Here is an 11,627-nt window from a genome sequence, read left to right on the forward strand (position 1 = left end):
GAACCCCACCGAACAAGGAAGCTTTGGTCATTTTTAAAGTGGTCGAAACTTGGGATTCAAATATTTCGGCTATTTGGTAGGCTTGTGGCAAAGAAAATGGTCTATGGTTTTTGACCGTAAAACCAATTTCCGGCTTAAGACCAGAATAAATGCACTAATGGCATACTCGTGAAGGATCACAAGCCTGGTCATAATTCCGTCAAATTCCTTTTGGTAATCCTCTACACTCCCTTTTGTGTTACTAGTTTTAATTCAGCCATGGGTGTCCGCATACTCACCCCAAACCTATCCATCAATGCATAAACATACTCTTCCCATGAAGGATCAGGTAAGTGAGGTCTACTTCTCAAATAAGCTAGATGCCACTCTATTGCAATATCATCAAAATGAATTGCTGCTATTTTAACTCTTTGATTATAGTCAACTTCATCAAGGGAGAAAAATTGTTCTACCTTACAAAGCCAGGCCCTTAAGTTGGTACCATTAAACCTTGGGAATTCCATTTTAGTCATTCTGGATAAACTGTTGTACCTTGCAGAGCCAGTTGGTTGCACCATGGAAGCTGTGCCTTACCCCTTCTTGACTTCCACCAGATGGTTGACCTTGCTGCACTCCAGCAGATGTTTGTTGTTGTGTGCCCGCTATGGGTTGTTGTTGCACATGAGAGATGCCGACCCACCAGGATTTTGAATTTGACTCCTTCCCAACCGGTATCCAGTGGAGTGAATCGGAAACCACCATTGCTACTTGGTACCCAAGCAGCAGGATTGCCTCGATGGGGTATAAATCTCACCACCAGCTATCTCTTGCTCTTCGTGCCCTTTTCCTCTATCATATTTCTTCACCGTATCAATTGATTCCTTCAACTCGCAGAAAGCTTTCTCATGCCGTCGTTCTAACCGAGATTGTCTTACCGAGAAATTAGCCATTTCCATTGTCATTCGTTCAAACATGGATTTAATCTCTTCCATATCTACCATTTTTATACCCACAGAGTACCAAGAATTGCTTTGATACCAAATGTTACAAAAGGAACTCGTAACAAAAGGCAAACATAAGAAGAAAATTAAGAGAACTAAGAATAAGCTAATTTACGCTAAAGATATATTTTGATTGATAACCCTAACAAGGGAGAAGCTATTACAATATATAGTAAACAACCCTAGAGCAAAAAGGTGACTCACCACAATTTGTCCGTGCATAGGATCCTTCTATCCTCAAGATAGTACACCGTGTGTAACAAACTCGACAGGACCGAAAGTGAACAAATAAAAGAACTACAGTGCTAAATACCTAAATACTGGAAGTATTGACCTAAAACTAATGTGGGCTAAAACATAATATCACAAATTATGCTTCAACTTATTCCCAACTTAATTATAACGGCTAGGTACTCCTTCCGCAAGCACAAGGTACGACTTTCTTCAGCATCAATTGTAACAAAATAACTTGATGGTATAAAAATTTATTGTACGACCATGTATTATCATGTATATATACTGCAATGTGTTACAAAACTGGAAGCAAACAAGTGGCAAATCTCAAGTTCTTAACAAATAAATTAAGAATTTAATGCAGAGAAAAGTCATAGGTAAAACATTATAGAATATAAAAATATGCAAACATCGTCAATATCACTAGAAAAATTCAATATCTGTCGAATTTCTCAAATCAACAACGATTTGAACGTGGAAAATTTAAAGATAGTGAGAATTACAAAACAGAAATTCAATTCTAATAAGAGAATTTATTAATGTCTCTACCAAGAATAATTCCAAGTATTGTTGTTGAATCAGAAAATAATTGTGAAAAGCATAATTCCCAAGCCAAGAACCAATCGCATCTTGAAAAATGCCATAGTTGGAGCTGCATTAGGGCTTGAAGCGAAACCTCCTAAAAGAGAAATAAATGTTAATTAGTAATTTTGGTTGATCAAGAATATTTTACTGGGAAAACAGATACATAATTAATACTAACAAATATAATAATTCATCTGTCCTATTTCTTGTGTCACTATTATTTTTGGGGAAGTCAAACAGTAGGTAGAAAAAAAAAAAAAAAAAGATAAGAAAAAGATTGCACCTTCGAAAACTTTTTCAAAATATAGTTTAGTATACGGTGGGATAATTTTTTGTTAGTTTTTTACAGATGAGTTTTTCAAATTTGAAACACTGGTCTTCAAGTGAATTTTGTTTTTCCACTTGCAAAGCTTCAAATCTTTTTAAAGTGAAATGCATGTCCGAACACACATTCAGCTTTCAAATTACCATTCTTCAACTTCAAAAATCCAGATTTCAACTAAATCCATATCCACAGAGACCACAACACGATTTTAAAAGTTTAAATTATATATATCATCAGAGTAAGAAATAAAATTATTTCTTTTAATTGTTGCAATACATTATAGAGAATAAAGATAACTATAAAAGTAAATTACAAATAAGTTTACCAGGTGATGCAGCAGGACCTTCACCACTTGTTGTAGTAGAGCTTCCTAAACAAATAAATAAAGGTCAATTAGGAATATGGGTTGATCAAATAATTTACTGGGAAAAGAAGCATGTTATTAATACTTTAAAATAATAATTTACCTATCCTATTTTATGGGTCACTATTATTTTAGAAAGTCAAACTATACGTAGAAAAAAGATCAGGAGATTAAAAAAATTGTGCATATAAGGGAAACAAAAAAGTTCATATTAATACCCGTAGAGCCAACGACATAAATTTATTTGGATGGATGATTTCAAGTCAACGTTTGTTTATAAAATTTACATAAAGCTTCCAACTTCAACTTCATATCATGATTTCAAATTCCAAATTATCAAAAAGTAGGATTGAGATTCTAAATCGTGAATTCAATTTTTTTAATGTAAAACTTGATCCATAAGTTTATATTTGGAAAAAAAAGATCCATAAGTTGGTAGATATATTTTCTAAATGTAAAACTTGACTCAAAGTTACAATGTTAGTTCATCTTCTCGGTCATCTGATCGGAAAATGGATGTTCGACGTGAAGAGATTGTTTGTACCATGTGGGAGGATTATAGTATTAAAGATTAGTTACACTACAACTCATGTTTAATTTTCCTTTTTATTAAATTAAAGTTTGATCAATAGATGTTGTATTTTTTACAAAGGTCTTCTGGTAACGTATTAGCTTTGTTATAAACAGTGGTTTCCTCATTTGGTAAAGATTGCTAGGAATTTGGAAAGTTTAGATAGTTTTCACAATTTGTGGGTTTTTTATGTTTCAGAGAAAAAATACAACTTAAGAAATCCAAATTGCATGTCCAAACAAAACTTCAACTGCAAATCAACTTGATTTCAAATCATATCCAAACAGAGCCTTAGTGTATAAGAAGTGTCCTAAAGCTATTTTTCTTTGTTTGTTGCAATACTATTTAGAGAATAAAGATATAAATATGAAAGTAATTAAGTACAAATAACTTTACCAGGTGAAGAAGCAGGAACTTCACCACTTGTTGGAGCTGCAACTGGTATACCCAAAGCTATAAAACAAAAGAAAAAAAAAATTAAAATAATCTGTCAGGTCAAATTTGAAGTTTAATTTAGTACACTTTCAAGATAATAGCCCAAAAAATGGATTTAAAAAAAGGAAGTTTATAAAATATTACTTTTCTTTCCTATGCAGTTTGTAGAAACTACATAAACAATAAATTATTTGATTTTCAAATCTAATGATCTGAATAATTCGAATTCACGTCATGTAAAATTCATTTAAAAGAGAAGCTTCTACTAGGAACTTTTTCAACCCGTCACATTTATCTATTTCTCCCAATTTACAATTATACTCTTTCTAATTTGAGACATCAAAACATTACTCCCTCCATTCCATAATAAGTGATTCTTTTAGCTTATGCACACCCTCCAAGAAATTGCTCACTCCTAAAAAATTAGAAATATTTTTACCAATTTACCCCTAATTATGTTTTAAGTTAACATGGGGTATTGAGTAGTAATTAATGAATCTTGATTATATAAACAAGGGTAATTTTGAAAGAATCTATTCAAAATATTCTTGAAATCCTAAAGTATCACTTATTTTAAAACAAAAGAAAAAGCCTAAATGGTCACTTAATATGGAATGGAGGGAGTAGTAAATACTACCTTTGTTCCCTTTTACTCGTCCACTGTTCCATTTATACTAACATTAAATTATCCCTTTTACTTCTCCATCTTAGCAAGTCAACAGAATATTGTTTTTCGATTTTACCCATATATTAAACAACTACTCCATTTCCTATCAACTTATTTAAGTACTTCTTATCAAATTCAGATTTCTAAAATATAATTAATTTGGACAACTTAGTAAAATAAGTACTTAATAAACTATTTCTTAAGGCAAGTATAGAGTTAATATTGGACAAAAAATGAATGGAGACCGTACTATTACTTTTAAATTGTTAAGGTTTATTTAGTTAAATAGATCGAATTTAATGGTATGATGTTATCTCCAGCAATTTAAAATTTTCGACAACGGGGAATAAGATGGAAATAATGGTGTATTCATTGATTTTTTCAGTGGGACTGTCAATATCTAGTGATATTTGCGAACTGAGACTACAATTAATGAGGAGCAATAATTCGGCAACCTCACAAAATTCAATGTCCTTTTAAGAATTCAAAAAGTTTTCAGAAAATTGTGGCAGGGCAGCAAGTGATGAAAGTTTATCTGAAATTAATGTTTATATCAAATTATGCTAACTTATCATAATTAAATAATAAACTAAGGTGAAATGAATTATTTAATTATGGTTTAGTAATAAGAATGTATGTTAGGTATACCCCTCTCCGGAAGTATCCTCTAGAAAAAGGAACCTTTCCTTTTTTCAAGCAATTTCGGGTTAAAAAGATGTGAAAGGGTGTTTATCTCTCTAAAAAAAAGTACGTTTCAAAAAATGAAGTGGTAGAGAAGAAATGTCACAATTGAAGTTCTATTCGTGTATTTATTATTAAGTATCCCTTTATTCATAATTAGAGCTCTTAGATTCTTTGCCATTGAAGTAGTATTGTTTTTAGTCGAAGCATTTTACCCTCAAAATGAGATTTTCTAATGTAAATCTGAGTTAGTCATGTCCTAAAGCTGGTACCCAACTCCGGATCGAAAACCAAAAAAACAAGTTTCTCACACCTAGTTTAACAGATTCAACCGCTAGTTCTAAGGAATTATTAATATTATACTACCCCATATGTATAATTCTGTGAGTTGCAACTAGGGGTGTACAAAGCAAACCGATAAACCGCATCAAACCGATAAATCGAGTCAAACTGAGAAAAAAACCCGACTAGTGCTTTGGTTTGACTTGGTTTGGTGTTGAATAAAAAAACTCAACCATAATTGGTTTGGTTTGGTTTTAGCTAAAAAAAGTTAAACCGAACCAAACCAACCCGACATTACATGTATTCAATTTTTGAATATTTTATACATAAAAATATTTATTTATAATATAATTTATAAATATTTCTTAAACTTTTTCATAGTTTTTTGTCCTTTATCGTATTATTTCAAACTTGAACTTAGAAGTTTTATATCCCATGAATGTTAGTAACTCAAATAAAGTCCAAATCAAAACCAACTCAACACTCGTGCTAACAAAAAAAATTCAATGCTAACACTAGGAATGACAATAATGTTGGATATCTATTCTTTAGTCTTGCATAATTGGTTTGAGAGAGTGAAAATACATAACTTAATTTTTTTTCTTTGTCATATAATTAACACTTATTATAATTAACACTTATTAGCCATACTTATTTTAGCACGACTTAGTATTTTTAGATTATGGTCATTTTTTTATGGCTTATTAATTAGCAATATTTATTTTAACCGATTTTATTAATCTTTTTTGTTGAATATTTTAATACAATGTCATCACTCATCCCACATTTGTGTATTTCTTAAGAAGCACCTTAATTGTATAGTTGTATCTTATTAGAACTAAAGAAATATTTGAAGTAAAAGTTATATATTTTGTATGAAGACTTTTTACGGAAAAAACCCGAAAAACCGGAGAAAATCGAATAACTCGAGAAAATCTGAGGTTGAAAAACCCAAATTTTATTGGTTTGGTTTGATTTATAAATACAAAAATCCGATGCAATTGATTTGGCATTTGAAAAATTTGAGCCAACCCGGTCCATGTACACCCTAGTTGCAACCAAGTAACTTGAGGTTGTGGTGGGGTCGAGATTTCCCGTTCCAGTTTTTGGAATCGAATAGTAAGGAATGCTTTACCCTCAATTTATAATTTTCTGACACAAATTCAAATCAGTCGAGCCACAAAACAGATGCTAGACATCGAATGAGAAACATCGAATGAGAAACAGAAAGAAAAAAAGAAAGAGTATAGTATGAGAAAAAAGGTACCTGCACATGTGCTAACCGGTGGAGTTTCCAAACTGCACATAGTAGGCAGTTTTAGGGCCCTATTGACATCAATTTGGATACCAACTTTATCAGGATCACCAAGCAACTGGCACAAGCAAATTGGGTTACTATCCAATAATCCAGCAAGTGCAGGGCAACACTCTTTATCTGGCTTAGTCAAATTGCTACCTTGTTCTACAAATGTCAAGCAACTTGACATGTTCAACAACACCGTCATACAATCCATTCCACCCGAGGTCGAGGGCCCAGCTGCGGCCGGCGACATTGCCATCGATGGCGACTCTGCAGTCGCCATCGGTGGCATTATTTGCGCATCGGCGGACGGCGTTCGTGTCGAAAATAGAGAGATGAGGAGGAAGAGGAGAAATGTGGTGGTAAGTTTGGTTGTTGAGGCCATATTGATTGTGTGTGTTGTGATAGAAATGTTGTGTGTGCAATGGCAAATATAAGTGTTTGCAGTGTACGCCTATGTGATATAAAGATGTTGTAGTAGTACAATTACTATGAGTATTATTTATTATTCAGTGGGAAATGTGATATAGCTAACCTTTTAGGTAGCCTCAAAAATTTAATTTTCCAGCACCTACTACCAGACTATGTTTTAAATTCTTGAGTCTCCTTTTTTTTTTTTTTTTTGGTGGGGTGGGGGGGGGGGGGGGGGGGAGGGTGATTAGGAGTAGCATATTTGACAAAGCATCTCGAAAAGTAAAAAAGTGTTTTTTGTTGGTGCTGTAAAATGCTTATTTTAGAAAGTTGAGTTGTTTGATTAAGCTTATAAGAAAGAAAAAGTGTTTTTGAGTAGTAGCATAACCCCTTTTTTAGAAGTTAAAAAGTAGCTAGCTTTCGTCAAAAGCATTTTTGGAACCTTGGTCAAGTGCAAATTATTGCTTTAATATTAACATAAGTGTTTTTCAAATTGATTAGCTATATAAAAATTGTAGAAGCACTTCTGATTAAAAAAATTCAAAACAAGCAAATTTTGAAAACTGAACCAAACACATTATAAGAAAAAGGAAAAGTGCAATTGGAAAATGATCCTCAAGCCAAACAAGTCAAACATAACAAGAAAATATCAATTTCTATACCAATTTAGGGCACAAAAATATTGTCTCTATCTGAAAAAAATCAAAGTCGCACCAATGAATGTTTTTTTGGGCTTTTGGTCCACACTTCAGGGTGATCAATCAATGAAGTGTTCTTATGGTAAAGGGTAATTGATGTTCCTTATAATGAACGGCCAACACACTGATGCGTCAATGAGTTGAGTACTATACAAAACACAAGGAAACTTTTTAGTTATACCACTAAGAGATGTCACGGGATGAATAAAATTAGCTGCAAAACTAAAAATTTAGTTAAGGGAATATTCAAGTAATGTTTAACTTATATATACGTTGTATAATTATTTAGATATACAGTTTAGTTTTTCTATGAAGATTTTTTAGGTGACCATCTCGAGGATATGTGGCTCCGCCACTTGATGAAATCCCTCCATTGTTAACCAAGGTCTGCGTTGAGATGTAAGAATACAGAAATTTCTAAGAAAACATTTACCTTGCAGAAATGAGCTTTATGTGGTGCGAATTTAAATTAGTCTCGACTAATGTTCACCCAATATCCAATGTTAAAAGGAAAAAAAAAAAAAAAAACTTGTAGCTAGCTATCACATATATTATTCCACACAGGCAATTGACCAAGGAAAAAAAAACGAGAAAGTGTACATTACCCCACTCACCCAACCAAAAAAAGAAAGTGAATAAGGTAAGGGGTTGGGAGTTGGGAGTATGAAAACAAGAAGAATGTGCCATCATATGGGAAAATACGTAATTAGCATGGCATGCACGTTAGAGAAATAAAGCTTCATGCACAAGTAGCTGGATTTTTGTTTCACTAATTGATCTTTTAAAACACTTTTAGCTCTACCTTTTCTTGCAATACTAAGCATATTTTTGTTTATTAAAGGTGGTTATATATATGTCTGTGTGCGCATTATATATATTGCGATGACCAGTAGCTGGTCCGGGACCGGGAGAATGATCAACCACATATTAAAGAAAATGCTTATTTGTGGTTGTCATTTTTTTTTTTTTTGGTCAATTTGTGGAGTGGCGGTTTCTGTAAACGCCACAATTACATTTGGCACAAGCAATTGTGTGTATAGAATATGTATTTCAGTTAGTGATATGAGAGAGGTCTTCTGTATGGACGTATACGTATGCCAGGTATTATTTTCATTTGTATATAATTTTACTAAATGTACTAGTTTTTCACCGTTGGATATAGTGACAATAACTCTGTCTCCATCGCGAAAAAATTAGGGTAAAACTTCATAAATTCTCATCGACTATATCGTTCTATTTAAACTCATCTCAGTATGTATATGCTACAGTTGGATATGAAGGAGAAAAAAACAACTCACCTACATGATCATTATTAGCTGGACAATTTGCCTATGCACAACAATTCTAGTCCATATAAGTGTAATTAGGTTATGAAACTTTAATTTTAAGAAAGCTTCAGTGGTTTAAAAGCTCCAGTAAAGTTAGCTAGGGGGCATAGATAATTGTCATTCAAATTATTGAATTGTTTTTTTAATTTCCACATTATTTAATGTGTTAGTCAATTATATTGGTATTTTCTTGTGCAAGGAATAGTCCTTTAATTTATTGGCACCATGTGAAATTTAATATGTCAGCTGTCCACAAGGTCTTAATCCCACAAGTTCTTGCAAGCTGGAATTGGGTGTATATATATGCTTTATAAAGAATGTAATAATTAAGCAATCCCTTTGAAATATTAATTAATTAAAGAAAAAGCATATAAAAAGAACGATAGAATATGGAAGCATTTAATTGTTGTGAAGATGAGATAAGAGAGTTGTTCATTTCTACGTCTTTTCTTGTTATGTCTTGAAAATATTGTCACGTGAATGTTTTTTTCTTGTTTATATAAGAAAGGAGTTATTTATAACTAAGCATGTGGAAGCATTTAATTGTGTTTTGAAAAGGTCGGAAAGATGATTTATTTGTTCTTCAGAGGGGAAAAAAAAAATACTCAAATCCCCATGAGTATTTAATTTTTATAGCTTAATATTGAATTTGAATTTAATTGATCCTTCATCTCTGATGATTGCCACATACAACAATTATTAAGTTTGAATGCATTATTATTTGATTTGTTATTTTTCTCAATCTTAGTTAAACGCTCGAAATTTGTTAAGAGATGCTTGAATGCAGTTTATACATGGATTCTTGAATTCTTGATCTTCATATCTCTTTTATCTCTTCTTGTTATGACTTCTGCTGCTCTCAAATAGGCATGTGCCCCTTTATATAGGTATGGGTTAAGAGTTTTTTAGCCTTCGAGAAAGGTTAATGAGACCGTTTAACTTAGTTGGTAGAACAATATTGATAAGCATAAGTGTTGAAAAACACTCAAGTGTATAAACTTATTAAAAATAGGTATAAGTACATGCTTGGATGGAAATATTGAACCTGATAAAAGCATTTATTGTGTTTGGTGAAAAGTGAGTAGCAACTAGCACTTCAATGTTAAAGCGATTTTACTGCCTGCATAAATAAAATGTAAAAAGTATCAGAATGACGAAAACAAAGTGGATTGGAGTTTAGAGTTTGTCGTTTGGGAAGGGTATTTCATGGAATTACAAATGTAATATGAATGAAATAATAAAAATCAAAACTGCTTTTAACTTATAAGCCAACCAATTTATGAGGTTTCGTTTGTTTTGGCTTATAGTTCTTACCAACCGTAAATAAGTCAAGAGTGCTTATAACCTAGTCAAATCTGACTTACATATAAGGTTATCCAAACACCCTCTATATATAGACAAGTCAGATGAACTCACCCAAACTGAACATTTTATTATGTACATTTTCTCAACTCAATTTGTTTCTCATCATCCAACATATTGCTGAGTACAAAAGTAACGCACAACTCATTTTCATCTACTTTAAACCTAACCAAAAGTGTGGTTATCCTAAACCTCTTCTCTCAAAGTCTTGAACCAAAGAAAAAGATTTCTAAGTACAAGTAATACTACAGAATACACACTGGAACTCTCCAGAATGAGAAAAAACAGTGCTAACTAGGCACAACTGACTTGTGTTTTCTAGTATGAAGAGGATCCCAATGCCTTAAAAGTGATCGGACGACAAATGGAAGGCAAAGGATTGCCGGACCATGCTGAATTTGCTAGCAAGATATTCACAGCTTCAGTAGGGTTATATAAATCCCACCATACGTGACTTGAAGCTCGGGGGCACGCCATATCGGGTGACAGGCAGCCTTTCGTTCCACCATATTTGCCTATCCCACAGCAAGCACTCTTTGCATCCGAAAAACCTGCAAAGATTTTCACAGCAGGCTGAGAGTTAGTATAGCAAGAAAATAGATAATGTATGAACAAAAATCCAAATTTTGGACAAGTAAAATCAGAACTATCTGGGATCAGAAACCTTAAATCAAGGATGATCGATAGAGAAAAAACAAAAGGAAAAAGGGAGTACGCGAAGCACACAGATAGAAATGTGAAAATTTTAATGGAGTCACATAGTGGAACAACCAATCGTATGTGGAATATCGAGTGTGATGAAATTCCAAATCGTATGTGGAATAACATAATATGAAATCCTTAAAACAAAATTGCTTCTTTTGAGGATCAAATTATTGTCCATGTCCAATATGCAGTGAGAGAATTGTCTAATACTTAAAATAAGATGTCCACTACAGAAACAACATCTAGTCCAGTCTGAGGCAAAATTATGTAATCCTGATCATAAGTTGCTTTAGATTGGTTCAAGCTGATCAAGTAAATGAAGATTGTAACAATGAGAACAGTCAATGAAATGCAAAATCAGAGATGTAGCAACCAGCAAAAGATTATGCAGAAAGCCGCAAATCTTGCACTACAATGGCTAAGCAGATTATCAGAAAAGCTTTTAATTTTGACAAGTATATGAAGCTCTAATCACATACCATAGGCTTGAGGATGAAAAATGAATTCCATCATTGCTCGGTAAGTATCACAGAATATGACTTGGGCGCCTCGCATTTTGTGGTTAAGGTCAACAATCTTCTGCTCTAGCCTTGTATTATATTCCAAAACTAGCAAGTTGACATCGTTCTCACATCCCAATTTATCGCCAACAGTTGAATTGTACCTTATGCTCATTACGCTCGGTGAACATCCCAAAGG

General features: G+C 32.9%; 2 protein-coding genes across 3 annotated transcripts; both read right to left on the reverse strand.

Moving 5' to 3' along the window:
• Positions 1–1,615: 1,615 nt before the first annotated feature.
• LOC132065591 (non-specific lipid transfer protein GPI-anchored 2-like) lies at positions 1,616–6,902 on the reverse strand. 2 transcript variants are annotated; one of them, XM_059459044.1, is made up of 4 exons: positions 6,392–6,902; positions 3,456–3,512; positions 2,450–2,494; positions 1,616–1,890 (listed from the first exon to the last, which is right to left on the reverse strand). In XM_059459044.1, the coding sequence occupies exons 1-4, from the start codon at positions 6,807–6,809 to the stop codon at positions 1,793–1,795; spliced, it is 618 nt and encodes a 205-aa protein (XP_059315027.1). In that variant the 5' UTR covers positions 6,810–6,902; the 3' UTR covers positions 1,616–1,792. The 2 variants fall into 2 exon arrangements, with proteins under 2 accessions (XP_059315027.1, XP_059315026.1); XM_059459043.1 differs by having other exon boundaries at positions 1,616–1,893; positions 6,392–6,900.
• Positions 6,903–10,273: 3,371 nt separating this feature from the next.
• Positions 10,274–11,621, reverse strand: LOC132062957 (GDSL esterase/lipase At4g26790-like). Its single transcript, XM_059455417.1, has 2 exons — positions 11,408–11,621; positions 10,274–10,774 (listed from the first exon to the last, which is right to left on the reverse strand). The coding sequence occupies exons 1-2, from the start codon at positions 11,601–11,603 to the stop codon at positions 10,542–10,544; spliced, it is 429 nt and encodes a 142-aa protein (XP_059311400.1). The 5' UTR covers positions 11,604–11,621; the 3' UTR covers positions 10,274–10,541.
• Positions 11,622–11,627: the final 6 nt, after the last annotated feature.

The sequence above is a fragment of the Lycium ferocissimum genome, chromosome 7, assembly GCF_029784015.1.
Source record: "Lycium ferocissimum isolate CSIRO_LF1 chromosome 7, AGI_CSIRO_Lferr_CH_V1, whole genome shotgun sequence".
Classification (NCBI taxonomy): domain Eukaryota; kingdom Viridiplantae; phylum Streptophyta; class Magnoliopsida; order Solanales; family Solanaceae; genus Lycium; species Lycium ferocissimum.

Excerpts from the sequence above, each read along its gene's own strand:
- LOC132065591 (XM_059459043.1), bottom strand. The coding sequence starts at position 6,809 with ATGGCCTCAACAACCAAACTTACCACCACATTTCTCCTCTTCCTCCTC. Across the intron at positions 2,495-3,455 it reads AGTTCCTGCTTCTTCACCTG|GAAGCTCTACTACAACAAGT; the intron begins GTAAAGTTATTT and ends TTATTTGTTTAG. Across the intron at positions 1,894-2,449 it reads AGGTCCTGCTGCATCACCTG|GAGGTTTCGCTTCAAGCCCT; the intron begins GTAAACTTATTT and ends TTTCTCTTTTAG.
- LOC132062957 (XM_059455417.1), bottom strand. The coding sequence starts at position 11,603 with ATGAGCATAAGGTACAATTCAACTGTTGGCGATAAATTGGGATGTGAG. Across the intron at positions 10,775-11,407 it reads TTTTCATCCTCAAGCCTATG|GTTTTTCGGATGCAAAGAGT; the intron begins GTATGTGATTAG and ends AAATCTTTGCAG.